Source organism: Sebastes umbrosus, chromosome 7 (genome assembly GCF_015220745.1).
Source record: "Sebastes umbrosus isolate fSebUmb1 chromosome 7, fSebUmb1.pri, whole genome shotgun sequence".
Classification (NCBI taxonomy): Eukaryota; Metazoa; Chordata; class Actinopteri; order Perciformes; family Sebastidae; genus Sebastes; species Sebastes umbrosus.
This window is the reverse complement of record NC_051275.1, coordinates 32881756-32902925: the sequence shown is the minus strand read 5'-3', so window position 1 is coordinate 32902925 and position 21170 is coordinate 32881756. Positions and strand designations below refer to the sequence as shown.

At 38.0% G+C, this 21170-nt stretch overlaps 1 protein-coding gene across 1 annotated transcript; it reads right to left on the bottom strand.

Moving 5' to 3' along the window:
- Nucleotides 1-654: 654 nt before the first annotated feature.
- On the bottom strand, nt 655-14555 carry zgc:154093 (uncharacterized protein LOC777623 homolog). The gene is made up of 2 exons (XM_037776192.1): nt 14384-14555; nt 655-2973 (listed from the first exon to the last, which is right to left on the bottom strand). Exon 2 carries the CDS (start codon nt 2507-2509, stop codon nt 1610-1612), a length of 900 nt encoding a protein of 299 aa, XP_037632120.1. The 5' UTR covers nt 2510-2973; nt 14384-14555; the 3' UTR covers nt 655-1609.
- Between the last annotated feature and the right edge of the window lie 6615 nt (nt 14556-21170).

The window sequence follows — 21170 nt, the reverse complement described above, 5'->3', positions numbered from 1 at the left end:
TGTCTATTTAAATAAAAAAAGAATAACTAATTTAAATTTGAAAATAATGTCTATTTAAATAAAAAAAATAATAACTCATTTAAATTTTAATAAATAATGTCTATTTAAATAAAAAAATTGTAACTAATTTAAATAAAAAAAAGTCTATTTAAATTTAATCTTATCTATCTATCTACAAAAGTGAAATACTTTATAAAAATAATAATAAATACTACTACTAATACTACTACTACTAATAATAATAATATAATAATAATAATAATAATAACAACAATAATAATAATAATAAGATAAGAGAGATAAGATAAGATATTCCTTTATTAGTCTATTAGTTTATTTACAAAACCACATTCTTTGGTGGAAAAAATACAGATAATCATGCCGATAATCCGTATTAATGTCGACTAATGTACATGATGTTATTAGATTCCCTACTTCAAGAGTTCAGTTGTATTCATGCTCACAGTTAACAACTGAATCAAAGCAGAATTTACATTAATAAAAAAATGGAAAAGTATACATGATTGTAAATCATATAAACTAAAAACTATACATTTATTCATACACACATGCACCCATGCATACATTTTAAAACCACACTAACACACTAAAAAGAACAGATGTTTGTGTGAATAATTGTCCGTGAATGCTCAGTTTTCTTTATAGGAACGTTTTTTATTTTTACATTTACAGTGATATACAGCATAAATGACATGTGAATAATAGGCTGCTGTGATCATGCAGACAGTGAATGTTAGAGAGGCCGACAACATGGAGGAAGAAGAAGAAGAAGAGTGTTTTTAAAAAGACCAATATTTGAAAATGATCTAGAAAGCTGCACTTTTCTTACACTTATAAAGTATTTTATTAGTTAAACTACAAGAATATGATTCTTCAGTTTCACCTCTGAACAAAATATACTGAAATGTTGTTGCTGTTGTTCTCATATGTAACTATTACATCTTTTACAGGAGAGTAAAATCAGAAGTTATTCACATTTCATCTGGCATTGAAGCAGTACAGTAAATATATTAATATTCAGTCTTCTGCAACATTTCAGGCAGCCAAGATGAATTAATATGACCTTCAGCATAAAACTATTTGCAGTTCAGTTTAACAGGACTGAGAAGGTGTAATTTGAACATCATTATTTATTAGTAGCGATGGTTTCCACGGTGGAAAAGTGAGTCCTGCTGCTCCCCCGAGTCCGTCTCCACACATTCATATCTGACTAAGATTTGTTACCCATTAACGAGCAGAAAAGTCTCAGCATAAGTCAGATTAAGAGACAATGTGGCTCGTATTTCATCCAAAGCAAAGTGTTTGTGATAACAGCATGAGTTTAAGTGTTTGTTTCTGATAAAGGCTCCTAAGGACCAGCCTGTTGCCTCGGCTGTTGTCACAGAGAACGGGTTGGACAGCAACGTCCCAACACGTAACAACAATGTCCACCTGCTTCTTAAAACTTTCCTTGACCTTTAACCTCTTCTTGAGAAAGATATTTTCTCCTCCCTCCGTCTCTCCATCCCTCCGTCCTTTGTCCTTCTTTAGTAAAAGTCTTTAAGGATTTATGTATAAAAAAATATCTGTACATCACATTAAAGTTTCTTCACAGCTCACAGCGGTTGTCCTCAGTCTTGTAGCGGTCCATGATGCTCAGGACGTCCTCCATGATAGAAGGGCCCAGATCCAGGTCTAACCCCGCCATAGAGTCCGACCGCGACACGCCGGATGAGACGGTGAGGCCGGCCGGATGGTAGACGGTGCAGGGCGACTCGCTGCGGTCACTCCTCAGGTCCTCGTTGCTCAGGCCGGCGTCAGAGTCCAGGCTGAGGCCCCGGCGGACGTCCAGGGGCCCGCAGGTCTCCGACATGGAGTCCTCAGAGGAGACCTCTGAGAAGGAGCCAGAGGAGGGGACGAGCCTGCGGATGGCGGGGGAGAGCGAGATGTCACGGCACGGCTCTGACGCCAAGCGACCCACCACGCCGTTCTCAAAGAACTGGCCGTGGTGCTCCGTGTGACCGTTGGCCTGTTTGTGGCCGGAGTCCGACGGCTGCTGATGGTGGTGGAAGTGGTTTTGCTGGGAGGGCAGAGACGAAGGAGAGGGGTCGTCCAGGTGGAGGCGTGGCGGTTTGGGCGGAGCCTGTTCGTGGGCGATGAACACGGGCATGGAGATGGTGGTCTTCAGCAGGCCCTTGGAGGAGTGCTGGTAGTGGTACCCGTTGTAGGCGTAGCTGTGTGAGTCCTGTCCGTCGTCCAGCCGTCTCTCCACACTGTGCGAGCGTCCGTCCTGCATCCGAGTTAGCGCCGGCAGCATGCCGATCTTACCCTGCAGGAAGCCCACGTCTCCAAACATGTCGCCCTCCCCTTCGGGCCCCACGTGGGCGCTGTGGCGCACGTCGCCCAGCGGGGGGCTGATCATGTCCCCTGAGAGGACGTCACGAAGACGCAGTCTCTTCCCCTTCTTGGGAGTCGTCGTTTTTAAGTACATTGGCGTCTTGGCCGGCATTTTGCTTCTGACAGGTGAGGCGATTCAGAGAAAACTCTCTCAGCGTTTAACACCTTGATGTGTTTGAGTAGCAGTCAGTTTCTCAGGATATGAAGCTCCAACAGCTCACAAAGCAAACTCACTTGATAAGAAGCTCTCTCCCTTCAGTCTGTGTTGCTTCTCCAAGTGAGTATACAAATATTTAGGTCGGTCAGCGTAGCGATAGCAACCCCGGGGGTTGTGCCTCACGCTGTCATGTGACTACGGGATGGGGGGAGAAGAGGAGGAGGAGGAGGAGGAAGGTCTTGACCTCAGATCAGCTCCCTGTGTCTTTCTCTCAAACACAGAAAAGCCATATCCCAGCAAACACCAGCTCCTCTTCACTTCTTTATCCCTCCTCAGATAAAAGGGATGAAGGATTTGATCCCGCTGTCGGCTGTCGTTCGTCAGAAACTCCAGGAATGTGACATCAAAACGCTGCAGATCTGTGAGGAGAAACAAGAGAGAAGAAGACGTCAGAAAGAGATGAAGAGAGAGGGAGGAAAGGGGAGATGGATGGGGCAGAAGGGGAAGGGAGGAGGCAGGAGCCGGGGGAGAGCGAGAGGAATGAGGACATATGATGGAAAACACTCCCGAGTGTTTGCTAACGGCGGCCTGACTGCCCCCAAACTGTGTGAAAATGTGTGACTTGAGCTCTTACAGCGAGTCAGTCCATGAATCAGCGCAGAGAATTGGTCACGCATTCCCAACGGACCCCTCCGCTCAGTTAGTGGAAACTGGAAATTGTTGGTTTTAAAAAGCTTTTTGGCTTCTGCAACAACTCGCCTGTTATCAGTGAAACATCTTTAAAGTCTCTTTCCTGAGACAAACACTGTGAATTATAGGTCAGGTCTCGCCCCGAGGGCCTCTGTGATCTGCTGATCCCATCACAGTCCCAAATATTCCTTTGCTTTTTAACCCTTTAAACATAAAGAACTGTTTTATCTTCAGAGTTCAGAGGTTTTGTCACGCTATTTGAAGAATGCGATGCCTTCACAGAAAGAGCGCTCGACTTCTTTCTTTCTGTAGTCTGAGGAAAACGTTTATAATAAATAGAGATGCACCGATTTATCGGCTGAACATCGATATCGGCCGATATTTAACCTTGTTGGGTGCCGCAGGCGGTGGCCGATGCTTATCTGTTGTGTTGCATTAATTTTGCGCCGGCTAAATGTTGTGTTGATTAATATAAATTTTTAAAAAAATAATACTTTCATGTGAAAGAAGGTTATATTATTAAAGGTTGTTTTCATACATTTGTATGACTGAATTTGTGCTCATTCAAAGACAGTGTGAAACAGCTCAGTTATTTCTTTACGATAAAGAGGTCTTTGTTTCCGTGGCACAAAAAAAAGGGAATAAATAATAATAAAAAAAAACATCGTCTAACGGCCAAATGGTTATTTTAAACATCGGTATCGGCCCAGAATTTCACGATCGGTGCATCCCTAATAATAAACTTCATAAATCAAGTATAAAGTTCATATAAAGCAACTTGGACTACAAAAACGTGAATGAATACAGTTGTTTTATTCTTATATAACTTTCAGATCTTGTAGCTGTAATCATGTCTGAATGTGTGCAGATCAAAGTTTCCTTGATGAATGTATGCTCCCCATTGTTTAAAATAAGACACACAGAGCTTTAAAAATCAGTGTGTAATGAAGTTTATCTGCTGACCGCCTGAGGAATGTGTGGACTGCTGAGTAAATAACAGCGTAGATCCTCAAACCGTAAAACTATGACATACAGGAGATCTGTCCTGTTTGTCTCTGAGAGTCTGTTTTATCTAAAATAATAATAATAATAATAATAAGTTAACAACTTCGACAACTCTTTCTCAGCCAGCCGAAATATTCTCCATCTCGTCATCATCACATCTGAAATGATTCACATTCAGGTTACTGAGAAAACTTCACACAGATAAACCCAGTCGTGTCTAGTAGGTCGCCTCGTAAATTACGAAATCTGATCTGAGATCTGCAAAAACTCTCGCAAGACTCGCTGCCTGACGACCTACCCTGACCTTAACTATTCAAGATCAATGATTAACCTTCACCGTCTCATGAGAGTTTCCCCAATTTGCTGGGATACCGATAAACCTGTGTGGTGAAAGTACAGCGGTGGAGGAAGTACTCAGATCTTTTACCTTCTTAAGTAAAATTAGCAGTACCACGGTGTAGAAATACTCTGTTACAAGTAAAAGTCCTGCATTTAAACTCTTACTTTGTAAAAGAACAAAAGTATCAGCATCAAAACATTCTTAAAGTACGACAGTTAAAGTACTCGTTATGCAGAATGGCCCATTTACTATAATACTGGATTATAATTATTGATGCATTAACGTGTTCATCACTTTCATGCTGCAGCTGGTAAAGGTGGAGCTACTTTTAATTACTTTATATGCTGCTAGCTTGTGAGTTTCCCCCTTATCTTATCTTATCTTATTTTATCCTATAATATTAAGTCATAAATAATTTGTTGATTATATTTGTTTTATTAATCTGAATTGAAATTAAATTGGATACATATATACAGTATATATTAAACTCAAATGAGTTTGAATATTTTTAATTATTAATTAAATGTATTTATTTATTAAATTGATTAATTAATTAATTAATTAATTAAATTAATACATATTAAATTAATTATTTAATTAAAAGTCTAAATTCTCTGATTCCAGCCTCTTAATGTGAATATTTTCTGGTTTCTTTACTCCTCTGTGGCAGTAAACTGAATATCTTTGAGTTGTGGACAAAACAAGACATTTGAGGACGTCATCTTGGGCTTTGGAAAGAAATATATGAGATATATAAATAAATAACACACGCACAGCCTCACCAGGAGGTATCATATATTTGTCAAAAAGATAAAAGTATTAAGTTATCAAAAAAAAAAGTATAAAGTAGCATAGAAAATGGGAATACTCAAGTAGGTACTTTCTGCCACTGGTAGTACAGAAAAAGGCAATTTAATTGAATTACTATATTTTATAAAGTACAAGAGAATGGAGTCTGAGATCAGTAAGATTTGAAAATGATCACAGACATATGAGATGATCTGAAAACCTGTTCCAGTAAAGTGATTGTTTACTGGGACGAACTCTCACCAGTTAAAGTTGATATTTGATAGTTGATATACTTCCCTGGAAGCTCTTTGGAAAGCAAACACAACACAAACTGTCAGCGACTCAGAGATATATTTCATGTTTAAGGTGGAGTCTTTTTCCTCTGCAGCATACAGAGCTCAACACAAGTTCATCCCCTGAATGACGTCAGCCGCCCTGGAGACACACGTGTTCACCGCCAGCCATCAGGTTGTCTTTCAAATGTGGCTAAAAAGTGACTCCAGGACACACAAGCTGGAATAACAGACCAGTTGTTCATGCTGCAAAGCCTTTTGTTGGACGTGGGACTAATTGAGTATTAGTCTAATTTGCACGGACAAAAACAAAACTGTTTCCATAAAAAGAAAAACTATAATCATCTTGTTGTTTTTTCACGGCAGCAATGACTGCATGAAAGTACTCAATGAATTACTTTAAAGAAACAATCTAAAAGTTAAATTCTCGTGCACTGATTCACTGAAGCTGAACAGCCAATCAGAGTGATTTCTCTCACCGACGAGCTCCGTCGATAACGCAACACCGAAAAACCTTCAACACGGGCAGACTAGAGCCGACGGTGCGAGATACACCATAAAAACTAGACTGACAGACGCTCACCCAAACTGTCCAACGGCTGACTGTTGGCCGGGTATGTGTCAGGGCCTTTTGACATGTGTGTGTGAAATTATCATAATTAGCATATGAATTCTTGAGTTATGGCCAAAAACATGTTTTGTGAGGTCACAGTGACCTTTGACCTTTGACCAAGTGGAAAGTTTGTGCCAAATTTGAAGAAATTCCCTCCAGGTGTCTCTGAGATATCGCGTTCACAAGAATGAATCGGACGGACGGACAGATGGACGGACAGACGGACGGAAGGACGGACCGACACACAGAGGCATAAAAAGCAGAAATAATGACTAATTGACGACAGAAATCTTAGCCGACTAAGACCAAAACGACCAATTAGTCGATTATAATCGACTAAAAGGGGGCAGCCCGAGAACTGATCATATCTTTAAGATGCAAAATCTAAATCTGCAAAGTAACCAGTAACTATTACAGTCAGATAAATGTAGTACTAGGAGTACAAGTACTTGAAATGTGAGAAATGTGACTTTCCCCTACTGGGCGTAAGATTGAAATGCACATGTTTGGGTATTAACCTTTACATGGTTAAGTTCAGGTAATAAGTAGAACATGTTTAGGTTTTGGTGAAGATTAGAGATGGTTGGGTTTATGTAAAGGATCAACGTGGATACTGATCCAGATGAAGTTGCATCTCTGGAATAAAAACTGTATCTGAGGGCAGGTTATTAGTCCTTTAACTTTTTAAATGTGAACATTTGTATTCATACTGTGTCCTTCCACTCGTCTCTCTCTCCGACACCACAATCCAAAAACATCCATCAACCACAACAGAGGAAGAAAACAAGAGTCTCTTCATCTGAACCACAGATATTTTAGAGATGAGAGTCTAATTTTAGCCTCTGAGAGTCATTTTAACACAAAGAAAATCAATATTCATGCAGCACAAATCAAAGCAAAGAAGTGGAACAAGTGAATCAAACAACAGCCTCAAACTAATGAAGGGAGGACGTGCACCGTAAAACAACCAGACAACAATAAGAGTGACCACAACGATTCAAATACGCATATAAAAATAACACCAGTGAAGAACTGGACCGGTCAGAACCGGTTCAGACGGGTGGAGCGAGGCGGCTGCTGAACTGGTGAACTGGTGAAGTGACAGTTTCTGTTGTATTTTGAAGATGTGTCCCTGAGGTGGATTTAATGTGTCTGACTCAGAGGGATGATGGGATGTGGGCGAGCTGCACTTCAGCTGCTCCTTTAAAGGAACACTTCATCCAAATGAGGAAGACTGAGCCATAAATCTGTTGAAGTCTGTCGGGCGTCAAACCACATACCTTCATCCCTCTTCTTCTTCCTACTACTATGAACTTATTAAGGACACATACAGTATGTAAACAGTATTAAATAAAAGTTCAGATGTTAAATCTCGCTTATTGAGAAGCCAAAGATCATTTATGTCGGCAGATAAAAAAATATTCCAAAGAAAACAGATTGTATGAGCTGTGTGATTCAAGTGGGAAGTGGAAAGTGAGTCACATTTTGATTGACTAATAAATATAATCAACTATTTCGATGACTGATTAATCGCTTCAGTCACTTTTTTTGAAAAAATAATTAATATCAGAAGTATCAGCTTCTAAAATGTCTCAGATTTTCTGCTTTTTTTTGTTTTATATCATTTTAAACTTATTATTTTGGGACTTTTAATTAAAAAAAAAAGGCATTTGAAGACGTCACCTTTATAGCTCTGGGAAGTTTCATAGACAAAGTCATTAATCAAATGGTAAATGGTAAATGGACTTGCATTTATATAGCGCTTTTCTAGTCTTCACCACTCAAAGCTCTTTAATGTAATCAACCAATTGAAAAAATAACCAGGAGATTAAATAATAATGAAAATGATTGTTAGTTGCAGCCTTAATACAAACTATGATGAACAATTGGAACGCTTGTTTAATTTTAATGTGTTTAAATCTGCTTACTTTGCCTCAAAAGCCTAGAAGAAAGTAGCAAAATGCAGTATTTCATTTGTATTTATGCTGATTTCTTCAGGACATGTTTTTGACAGTATAAATTCTGCTGTAGACAATGAATGTCTAAACTAAAGTTAGCCTATGTAGTATGTCAAAATGCATACGTAGCAGTGTGGGTATTATGAATTTATGGTGTCTTGTGACACAATAGTAAAAACTTCAGTTTAACTACTGATGCTCTCCATGTATCTACAGCTGCAGTCATCCCACAACACACCATTTGTGTTCATACAGCCCCAAGAGAAGATTCCCAGCATGTTTGTTTGTCCTCCAGTTCAGACATTAAGGTCTAATCTGTCTGTCGATCCCAAACACACTCATGTTAATCTGTACTATATTCCCTTTAGCCCCACCCTCAACATTAACCTAAACCCTAAAACCAAGTCTGAGCCATCAAACTGCCCTTTAAAGAAGAGAGGATAAAAACATATTGCTTCTTTAGTTTAAGGGGAGACACTACAGGCAGGTCAATTTTGACATTTTTGGCTATTTTGCCTCCATAACACGTCGTCTTTCAGTCTAGTGGAAAGAAAACATCCAAAATACTCATTTTATTTATTTATTTTACTACTTTGTCTATTTGAGTCTGTAGATTTCTCCTAAATTCACCATAAATTAACATGAGATAATGCCTCATTTGCATATTTAAATGAAAAATTTCAGAAAACGTGTAATACAAAAATTAATTGTCTTAATGTAAGTAATCAAACGGGGAAGTTTCATGGTGATATCTAGTAGTTATTTTTTTTTCTCTATTCACCTGTAAAATGTAGTTAATTTTAAGCTCTTTAAAGACCGTTTTCTCAGTTTTTTTCTCAGACTCTGAGCCAGAAATCTCCACTTCAGCAGCTCTTACATCCACCAAACTTTCCAGTTTCATTCCTGTCTATATTCTAAAGGTTTTTTAAAAAGAGTTTGTTCACATATCATTGATAGCCTGATTTATACAACATTTTATTCCTAAAAACATGTTGAAAATTGATTTTCTTTTAATGGATGTTGACAGTATTTTCTGATTTTGGAGTGAAACAAAGAGATATCCCTCTGTAAAAACCTTTGACTCTAATACGTCAACAAAATGAAACAGTTAGTTGGTGTTTCTTTCACCATTTCTTTCTGTTGACGTTGCTGCTGATGATGCAATCAGCCACTGAGGAGGCTGATCTGACATCTGTTTCTGCTCTCAGGCTCCATTTGCTGCCTCAACATACAGACAGTCAGTACATGTGTCCTCTACAGCAGGACAGAGAACCAGTGAACAGCCTTTCATCTTCTAGGACAAACACATACGACGCTCCTCTCATTGCTTTTATCCTCCGCAGTCTTTGCCTCGTGTGTAATTGCTGCACAGCAGGAGATTGTTGACAAAAAGCCTTTTGCTTGTCTGCTAATCCGTTTGTTTTTAGCATCAAAATTAAAGCTGATTTCTGATCTGTTCTAGTTGTTTTCCACAGTGACGTTTCACTGCATTACATCTTGTGTGTATAAAGGCAAAAATAGTATGAAATAGTCACGAAATGTAATCTATTTAATTCATGTACATAGACACAAATTTCCCTTTTTCTTTGTGATGCTCAGCACGACTAATGGTACGTGTCCACAGCCTCCGTCCTTTCCACGCTTCCCATTCATTGTCTATGTAAGCAGCTGTGCGATGCATTCTGGTAGCGTGGCGGCGTGATTTGAGAAACGAATCATCACGTCGCCTGCTCCTCATTTGCATAAAGTTAAAGTCTAGGCTACTTTATGCAAATCACGGGCGTCTGATGCGACTGTCGATCCAGAATAAAGACAGATTCATCGACTGCATGGCTTATTTCTCGCCTCAAGTGTTTTCAGAAACACATTTCGTTGAATTATTCTCATAATATAAGAGAAGAAAGTTTCTAAACAAGCCGCCATGTTGGTTCCGGTTTGAAAGCTGAGAGCAGCAGCCCACAAAGGGAGAACGTTCATCCAATCAGGGGCCTTGTGTCTCGTGGCAGCTCATCAAGCGTCCAATGCTGGGAAGCGAGGCGATTCCTCATGACAAAAACGCCTTGAACGATTACAACAACATATTTTTCGTGCATTTTCCTACGAATGTGCAGCAACACGTGACGCACCTGTCAATTTCTGATCCAGTCTTTTTTTTAAAGTTACAGTAGCTTTAGGAAAAGATCACGATTTAGGTTAAGATAACTCCAGAGGTCCTTTAACTTAAATACGGAAGTTACGTGACAAATAAATCTACTTTGACTTGTGGTTTCAGACGGGACACACGAACACAAAACAAACATCTGTGATGACATACGAACTGATTTTGTGCTGACCGTCACAGAAAATATTTGAAATCCGTGTCAATGTACACGAATCAATAGATTAAATTTCGTGACTATTTCACTAACTGCTGTGCGACTGGGCCAACACGAGGGCTGCAACGATTATTTTCATTGTCAATTAATCTGTCGATCATTTTCTCAATTAATCGATTAGTTGTTTGGTCTGTTAAATGTCAGAAAATGGTGAAAAATGACCAAAGACGACGTCCTCAAATGTCTTGTTTTGTCCAAGATATTTAGTTTACTGTCATAGAGGAGGAAAGAAAGCAGAAAATATTCACATTTAAGAAGCTGATGGACTTTTATTTTTTTATATTTACTCTAACCGATTAATCTATTATCAAAATAGTTTTTATGAGCTGTGTGATTTAGGAGGAGTGGGAAAGTGAAAGTGAGTCCCATTTTGATTGATAGAAAAATAATCAACTATTTTGATGATGATTAATTGTTTCATTCATTTTTCAAGCAAAAGTATTGAAAATAAAATCAGTTAACAGCTTCAAATGTCTCAGATTCTCTTTGTTTTGTATCATTTGGAACTGAATATCTTTGGACTGTTGATAAAAAAAAGCAAGACATCAGTCTAGCTGTTTTCCACAGTGAGGTTTCACTATATTATATCTTGTATCTATAAAGCTGCAAACTAACGATTATTTTCACTGGTGATTAATCTGATTATTTTGTCGATTAATCGATTAGTTGTTTGGTTTATAAAATGTCAGAAAATGGTGAAAAATGTCGACCAGTGTTTCCCAAAACTCCCAAGATGACGTCCTCTAATGTCTTGTTTTGTCCACAACTCAAAGATATTCAGTTTACTGTCATAGAGAAGTAAAGAAACCAGAAAATATCACATTTAAGAAGCTGGAATCAAAGAATGTGAAAAAAAAATTGTCTAACCGAATATCTAAATAGTTGGCGCTTAATAGTTGACAACTTATCGATTAATCGATTAATCATTGCAGCTTTAGCTGCGAGTCGCTGGCTCAGCTGTCACCATGTTGAGAGCTGTGCAGAGACTTAAAAGTAAATGCTCCGAATTTCAAATTTAGCACCTTTAAAGCAGTGATTCTCAAAGTGAGGTCCGGGGACACCCCAAGGGTCCATCACACTCTGCCGGGGGTCCGTGAAAAGTTTTCAGATTCATTCATTTAAATCATCATGATATGTCTTCATAGTGCAACAAATAATATTTAATCTTTAAATCTACAGTAAAATAGTTAGTTACCTTCTAATCCAACAAATCTATAACTCTTAGAATCTGCACATATGTTTAATACGTGTCTAATATCTTTCTTTTGTGTCGTTCTTTCACATAACTAAGACTATAGAAGTGTAAAAAAAATAGGCTACGTCAAATTTTGACTTTTTTTTGTAAAAATTACTCAAAACAATTAATCGATTATCAAAATAGATGGTGATTAATTTAATAGTTGACGACTAATTGATTAATTGCTGCAGCTTTACTTGTGACTGAGAGGTAATGAACCTTAACACTGTTAACTATCAGTAAAACTATGTTCATATTTATATAAAACCCTGCATGTTGAGGCTACTGAGTCATCTGAAGATGTGATTCACAGGGTGTTGCAATAATGTGATTTACAAGTTTTAAGTTTTGGATAGCATCGCTGTTAGAGAACATTAATCAAAAACAAAACTAAAAGTCTTCCACTGCTGAAGATTAGAGATACAAGATGTTGAGTTCAAGAATAAACTCCAGTTAACTCCCTCTGCTTCCCTCCGTTACGTAACAGCAGCCTCTGAGATCATCCCTGTCCTCATGAGGACTCTCACCGGTTCACTGATTGGTACAAGTGGAACAAATCTGCCTCTTTCTCGTCTAATCCAGTCACAGATACAGCTCAGCTATCTCCAATCAAGCTAATATACACCAACGCTGGGATGAAATGCTCAATATTGACCCTCTGTTCAACATGTTGCTTGACTATAGGAGGTGTAGCTGTTCTAAAATACAATAAAAGTGTGCAGCTATGGAGCATTTACTGTGTCAGATAGCAGCAGGACTCTGGCTGCCGGCCCACTGCTGTGACCTCCTGTCTCCTCCTGTCTCTGGCAGCACCAGGGAGTTTATTCCTGGAGCACTGCAGGTAGTCTGAGTCACTGGGTGCGTTTTAATATTGTGTAATATCCCCTCCACCCTCCATCACTGATTTCCTTTTTGACTGCTTCTGTAACACATAATCTGCTTAGAAATTAGATAATCATAACCTTGATTGGGTGAGATATCCATTATAGGCTGAAACACTGAAAAAAAAGTTCTTTAAATTGACTTGATTTTAATGTGCATTTTAATTTTAATTTATATAATAAATATAATATAATTTATATAACATCATTTATATAATTTTTAATTTTTAATTTAATTTTCCTCTTTTTCTCAATTAATTAATGCTTGTCAAACTTGTCAAAAATATTTAATTCACATTAGACAGTTTAAAAGAATAATGTCAACATTTTTTTTTTTTAAGTTACCAAAATATCATTTATTTGTGTAAAGTTAAAGTAATTTCATCATCTCCAGTGATGGCTGAAATTTAGGCTAATCTCTTTTAAAAATGCACTTTTTTCCAAAGTTTCTTTCTCTGTTAATATGTTATTCTTCTGCTATTATTCTACTTGTTGTTACTGTGTTTTGGTATCCTTTTTTTATTTCTTTCTTTAAATATTTTATTGTCTCTGTAAAGCACTTTGTAACTTGTTTTTGAAAAATGCTATATAAATAAAGTTCTTTTATAATTATTATTATTACCTTCTCATAGGCAATACAGGCTATAAAAACATTTTTTTTTAAAATAAAAAAAACATCACGTTAATGTTACTTCAACATAAATATTTGATGAAACTTTAGATTGTAATCAGGGCTGAAACAAATTTAGGCTAATCTCTTTTAAAAACTTACTTTTTCCAGAATTGCTTTCTCTTAATCGGTTATTCTTCTGCTATTATTCTACTTATTGTTACTGTGTTTTAGTACTTCATACCTTGCTTGTCATTTTTTACTGTATCAACCCTATTTTTATTTATTTATTTATTAAAGAATAAAAGTTTTTGAAAATGCTATAATAATGTCAACATATTTTTTAAATTATTTATTTATTTATTTTAAGTTACCAAAATATAATTTATTTGTGTAAAGTAATTTCATCATCTCCAGTGATGGCTGAAACAAATATAGGCTAATCTCTTTTAAAAACGTACTTTTCCCAGAAAGGCTTTAATCGGTTATTCTTCTGTTATTATTCTACCTGTTCATACCTTGCTTGTCATTTTCACTGTCAACCCTATTTTTATTTATTTATTTATTTATTGTCTTTGTAAAGCACTTTGTAACTTGTTTTTGAAGTTCTATATAAATACAATTATTATTATTATTATGACCTTAAGACAATAAAGGCTACACATAAAATAAAATAAAACGTTAATGTTACTTGAACAGAAAATATCTGATGAAACTTTAGATTTTAAGTCTAATTAGTGAAGTAAAATGTGCATAATTTGTTTTTTTTCTTTCCACATGATAAACAAACCAAAGGGAGTGTCAGGCGCACTGAAACTGAGGCTATTATGTTAACAAATGAAACGTTAAACCAGTCCGTTTTTCTTCTTTTTGTTATTCAAATAATAGAAACCAGCAGGTCTATTCAGCAGGTAGAGCAGCCTGGTAGAGTATAGTACTGTATAGTAGAGAGCAGACAGCAGCCACAGACAGACCACTGAAACCTTCTAACAACACATGAAACACCTCAGAAAAGCCCCAGAATGAGCAGGTATTTACCTCCAGGTTGAGACGTCTCTCCGGGTTTCTTCAGGGAATAAAATCACAGGAGTTTATTGGTATAAATCCACCGACACAGACCGGAGCTGCTCGTCCTCAGAGCAGCTTTAAACCTCTTACTGACTCTGGACTCTGGATGTATTAAAGGAGCTCTGCACGGAGAAAGTTAAACCGGGGATCTGTGACGTCAAACCGCCTTGAATGAGCACAAACAACATCCGGTTAGGAATTTCAAATTAAGATATTCATCTTTGACAGTTTATGATTTCTCAATCACAGGATCTATTTATTATAAAAAATATATAAATTATTATAAAAATATATAATAAATAAAAAAATAATTTATAAATTATATATTTATATATATATTTTAAATATATATATATATATACATATATATATATATATATATATATGTATATATATATATATATATATTAAAAAAAATTAATTACTTAAATTAATTAATTATTGCCCTGCACATTTTTTTAAGTTATTTAATTGGTGGAAGCGGGATAACATATATAAATATATATATATAAACAGTATATGTATATATGTTTATACATAAATACTGTACATACATACATACATACATACATATATATATATATATTTATACATATATACATACATTTATATATATATATTTTTTAAATATATATTTTATATATATATATATATATATATATATTTATATATATATAAAATATTAAAAATATATATATATATATATATTTTTTAATTACTTAAATTAATTAATTATTGCCCAAGTTATTTCATTGGTGGAAGTATATATATACATCAAGGCTGTCAATCAATCAAAATATTTAATCGCGATTAATCGCATGAATGTCCATAGTTAATCACAAATGAATCGCACATTTTTTATCAAAATGTACCTTAAAGGGAGATTAATCAATATGAATCATTATCAACATTGGAGTGGACAAATATGCTGCTTTAAGCAAACATATGTATATATTTATTATTGGAAATAATAATTATAATATGCTGAAAGGTTATTATGGAATTTTTGCCCAATGATGCCAAAAATATACTGCGTACTGAAGCTTTAAATGGAAAAAAACAGCCCATGTGTGACTTTCCAAATATCAACAAGACATGTTTTATTTTGAAAGAAAGGAATTCTTAGTTACGGTATTACTCTGGGCAACACTCACTGGTTTAACACATCAGAGCTCAGGATAAATAACCCATTAATCAGGTTCTTTAAATCAGTGTGTGCTAATGAACCCATCAGAAGTGCTCTGATAAAGAATGTTATAGGAGGTATAACACAATAAGTTATTGATCAAGCACCTCTTTGATCAACAGATGTGAAGCCAAGAAAGGTCAAAGGTGAAAGGGAGAGAAATAATATCAGGATGCAGTCCAGGCAGAGGTAGGGCAGTAATTTACTTACTCTAGATTTAAACTGTTTATATTAAGGTTTCTGACAATGTGTTTATGTCCAACGCTGCCGCTGCTCTGCTCCTATATGACACATTTTTTCCTCTGCTTTGCAAGTGGAACTGATAAGTCATGGTTTCCTGACCACCTGTCCACCTCATCCAACCGATTAGAGAGCTGTCTGACTGTTGACGTCTCGCTGTGACAGACGGTGTGGAGATGATGAAGACTCTGTTCTTTAATGTGATTAGCAGCAGGTGGACAGAAACCACAGTCCAACAGCAGCCAAACCAGTGATCTAAAAACCAGGAGCAGCCACAGGTCGCTCAGCAGGCTGTTTATTGTTCATACAGACAACAGCCAACAAGTAAATTCAGTTGACTTCTAGTCAGTTGAATAACAGTCAGCACTGTTGTCAGCTTTGCAGCACAGTACAAGTTTAATGCTTTTTAAAGCTGCGCTAGTTTATGAGTCTAAAGGAAAGCATCAGCAACAACAACTTTTTATTTCCAAATTAATGAATCTTTATTAGTCTGCTTACATAAGACTCCTCTGTGAGGAAAGTACAGTGTCATGACATATTCCAGGCTCACAGGACATGATGAAGTAAAACATGAAACTAAAAGTTAACGCGATAATAAGCCACTAATTTCATTAACGCATTAACACAATCTATATTTCAGAGTGTGTAGCGGGCTCAGCTTTAAAGCTAGAGTGAAGATACTGGTATCATATGAATCTTACGCAAAATTTTGGTGAGGAAAAAGTGGCGTGGTCATTTTCAAAGGGGTCCCTTGACCTCTGACCTCCAGATATGTGAATGTAAATGGGTTCTATGGGTACCCACGAGTCTCCCCTTTACAGACATGCCCACTTTATGATAATCACATGCAGTTTTAGGGTAGGTCATAGTCAAGTCAGCGCACTGACACACTGACAGCTGTTGTTGCCTGTTGGGCTGCAGTTTGCCATGTTATGATTTGAGCATATTTTTATGCTAAATGCAGTACCTGAGGGTTTCTGTCATTGTTAATTGGCTTCCAATAAGCAAGCATATTTGTCCACTCCCATGTTGATAAGAGTACTAAATACTTGACAAATCTCCCTTTAAGGTACATTTTGAACAGATAAAATGAATGAAGGATGAAAGCCTTGTGTTTGTTGGACCCATCCACCTCCACTCCCACCTGCCCTTAGTGCGTCTTTTCGCTCTTTAAACTACATCACACAGAGGGAGAAAGACTTCATTCTCTGCTCAGGTAGACATTACTCCTCTATAACTTTACATAGACATTAGTTGTTTGATGCTATATTAATGGATATCGTATGGAGCACCTTTAAATATGTGCATACATGTTCTATATGTGTGTGTAGCGTGAGGAGACTACAACATTTCATTGTGCAACCCGCTGCGTTAAAATGACGATGAACTTTGTGACCTTGTCTTCAGCTACAGCAAGCTATCTGGGTCAATCAAGCACAACATTTAGCTTGTTTTCTCCACAGAGTTGTAAAGTCTCTGCATTATGAGGAATAATTACACATTTAAATGGGCCTCCAAATTTTTACTGCCGGCTCAGTCGAGACCTGCTGGAGCATAAAGTTTTCGGAGGCTGGTTCTGGTGGCCCCAACGGGGTTGGCACTGAGCTTAATTGCAGCGAGGTAATGAGGATTTAACAAATGGAGAATGCAGACGTTTGCTGTTCGCAGGTCAGACTGCAGACACATCTTGTTTACAGCTCCTACGGGACGCCTGCGAGGCAAATTAAACCCATTCCCTCTTTACTCATCCACTGGTGTGTGCTCTTTGTGCTCGACTGCAAAGAAAGACGGGCGTCTTTTCCGCTGAAGCAGCAACACACAATAAAAACTGCAACACGGGACTTTATTGTGAGACGCATTTCAGCTTGTGGCCTTCATCAGGGTCATCAGACAACACATTCATGAGTGTTGTGTTGCAGTGGTGGAATGTAACCGAGTACATTTACCCAAGGACAGTACTTAACTAGATACAAATGCAAAGTACTTGTACTTTACTTGAGTGTTTCTATTTTATGCTACTTTATACTTCTACTCCACTACATCTCAGAGGTACATATTGTACTTTTTACTCCACTACATTTCGCACCTTTAAATAACTGAATGAAATAAAATAAAATAAAACAATAAATATACAGTTACTTATATACAAATTCTTATGGTTTAGTGGGAATGACGGCAGTACAAACAGTCCGTTCTCATTCCCAGGGCGTCAAATACCGAGGCTTTGTCACTGCCGTCGGCGTTCAGGACCGCCACACAAGACACCCTTTAACGCCGGTATGAAACGCACCAGGAAAATGACACATTCACTGTACAAACATAGTAGTTTTAAGCCCAACCATGTTGTTCTTACCTAAACCTAACTATAGCGGTTTTGTTGCCTAATCCTAAAGTGACACCAAGGGGCGTGATGCCAAGAAGGGGTGTGACAAAGTGTTTTTTTAGGTTAAAGGTTTTCTCAGCAGACTTTCTTAAAACAAGACAAACATAAAGAGAACAATCACTCTTTTTATCTCTCTCACTCTCAGTATCACTCTCACTCTTTGCAAGTGTTTGAAGCCGACTGGAATGTGTACACCAGATAAGCAGAGAATTACACTGAGAGATGTGGTTATATCACACAGCAGGGACCAACGTGTGCACACACACACGCACACACACAAAGATATGACATCACCTAAGTAAATCAAGATGTAATCAGTGCACTATGGGGCGGGTCCACATGAGACCAGGATCTCTCTCTCTGCAGGCCCCATGGCGAGGCTCCAGCCCCCCCAGGTGTCGCCCCATGCTAAGACCCCCGGAGAGGTCGGCGCTCGTCCAGCTCTGAGAAACAACATGGGGGGTGGAGGTTTGTGTGTAACCCCAAGAAAGTTGTGTAAGAAAGAAGAGAAGAAGGACATGAAAGGTGGAGGACAGCACCTTCTTTTAGTTTTATTGTCGACGGGGGGAAGTAGAAGGATCAGAACTACAGGAATAAGGAAAGAGATTATATTTGTGCGCTCTTTGTAACATGGCACCATGTTGGTCCTGTAAACCGACCCTGGCAGACGTGACTACAGCCAGAGCCAATCTGTCCTCTCTCATTGTAAGTGATTATGCAACAGGCTCACTCCGCCAGGTGGAATTAATTCGTCCCCATGAGACATGCACTCATAGATTTCACAAGAAAAGAGGCGAGATTAAGCTAAAATCCTTGCTGTTGAGTCACTTCCAGTCTCCTTCCCAGAAGGTTTACTTACCTGCAGCTTAAATCTTTCACACACACTTAATTAACCCCTTAAATGTACCTGTTCTTGTCACTATTTTCCACAGTATATGACAACATCTTGAGTAATTATTAGGTATCTGCTTCTCCCAACACGTCACTGAAGCTATACAATGATGCAAGATGTCTTACATAACAACATTCCAGATGTTTTGTGTATCATTTTATATATTTGTTTCCATATTTCAGTGTTTAAAGGTGCTCTATATGAGATTGGGAGCATTTCTATTGCCTCCGCACGACTCTCATCATGGCGATGGTGCAAAAAAACGCCAACAGAGCTGACCAACCCGTTTTCATTACCAACTCGTCAAATACCGCCGATTGGTAAGTGCCCCTCGGCATTGGAAACCAACGCACGGAGGTACCCTTTAACGACATCGAAGGAAAGGTTAAATCAGCAGCAACTTGACTTTGTTTAGGTTTTTGAAGACGTTTCACTTCTCATCCGAAAAGCTTCTTCAGTTCTGGCTGAATGGTAGAGGGAACCCAGGAATTTAACCTCTGTGGGGTCGTTAGCAGGAAAATAGAAACCACTCAGTACAATGGTGCTCCTGGGTGTGACGACTGTAGTTAGGGGTCATTAGAGTCGGGTGAGATCAAGTATGAATGGTTGTTTAATCTCCTATAGGTGATGCCTTAGGCCTCCTCAACTGTTGAGTGATGGCTTCTCTAATTTAACATAGATGGCCTCTTTCACTCCTCTTTCAAACCATCTCTCCTCCCATGACCATGTTGTTGCATCTTTCCTCCTTTTCTTCATCACAACCGTGGTACTGGTGTTCTTTCTGGATTTTGTGGCTGTTTTCACAAAGGTCCAGTTTGGATATCTACAAGTTTTAAGTGCACTTTTCAGGCACTCCTTCTCTTAAGCCTGTGCACTTGTTGGTATGAAATCTATGGTGTAGGGTTCTGATAACTCCAAGCTGGAGTTATCCTCTCCTCTCCTCTCCTCTGAAAACAGCCACAAAATCCAGAAAGAACACCAGTACCACAGGTGATGAAGAAAAGGAGGACAGACGCAACAACATTGTCATCCCTTACATGTCTGGAGTTTCTGAGTTAAGTTACATTCAGTCAGAACTGGAGAAGCTTTTCAGATGAGAAGTGAAACGTCTTCAAGAACCTAAACCAAGTCCAGTTGCTGCTGATTTAACCTTTCCTCGGATACCATGACCTGGATGACTGAGAACCTTCACAAATCTTTAACGACAGTTTCTGACAAACTTTCAACTAACTCCGATGTAAACCCACCCGCGGCGTTATTTGATGGTCAGAGCGAGTGACGTAGTATTAATAGCGTGAAAGTCTGCTAAGTGCGGGCGGGAGGGGTGGTGGATGAAGACTTTCATCCAGGAGACCGCTGTTTGTGTCCCGTGTAGAACTAAACGTTGACTTATTTTAATCACCTTAAAAAAATGCTTTGGCCTCAACAGTCCTGACCCACAGAGCCCTAACATTCAGCCCACAGTGGTTCCCAGTGAGCGTGGGGTTGCATTTCCATTTCCGAGCTGTGAAAGTCACGAGCGACGCACAACTGAGACACCGAGTGACCTCATAGCCAGGAATTCTGGGAATCTGTGAGTAAATGAGCCTTCATGTGTTTCCATTTAGTTTGCTGTGATTGAAGCAAACGGCGGAGCCTCGGGATGATAGGCTGAAGGAAGAGAGAGAAGAAAAAGAGGAAAAGAAAACGCAGAAATGAGAGGAATGAGAGGAAAACAAGAAAAAGATTAAAAAGAAAAGAAAAAAATTATTTAACAAACCTTTTTCTCATGTTTACAGCTTGTGTTTGGGCACAGAGAAACAGGAATAACAAACAGAGAGAGAGAGAAGGGAAAAAAGAGAAAAGAGGCCCGCTGACCAGAGAGATGACCTCAGAGAGGAAGTGGTTTCCAGCTGTTTTCCTACATCAGAGCAACACAGAAACTTGACTCATTCAGAAACATGGAAGCATCAATCTGTTGACTTTTAACCCAAAGTGATCCCTCTTTCTAAGTTGAATAAAACTTCTTTATGAGATATTAGTTTTAAGATGAGTGAAGATCGTAAAGTGAGGTGTT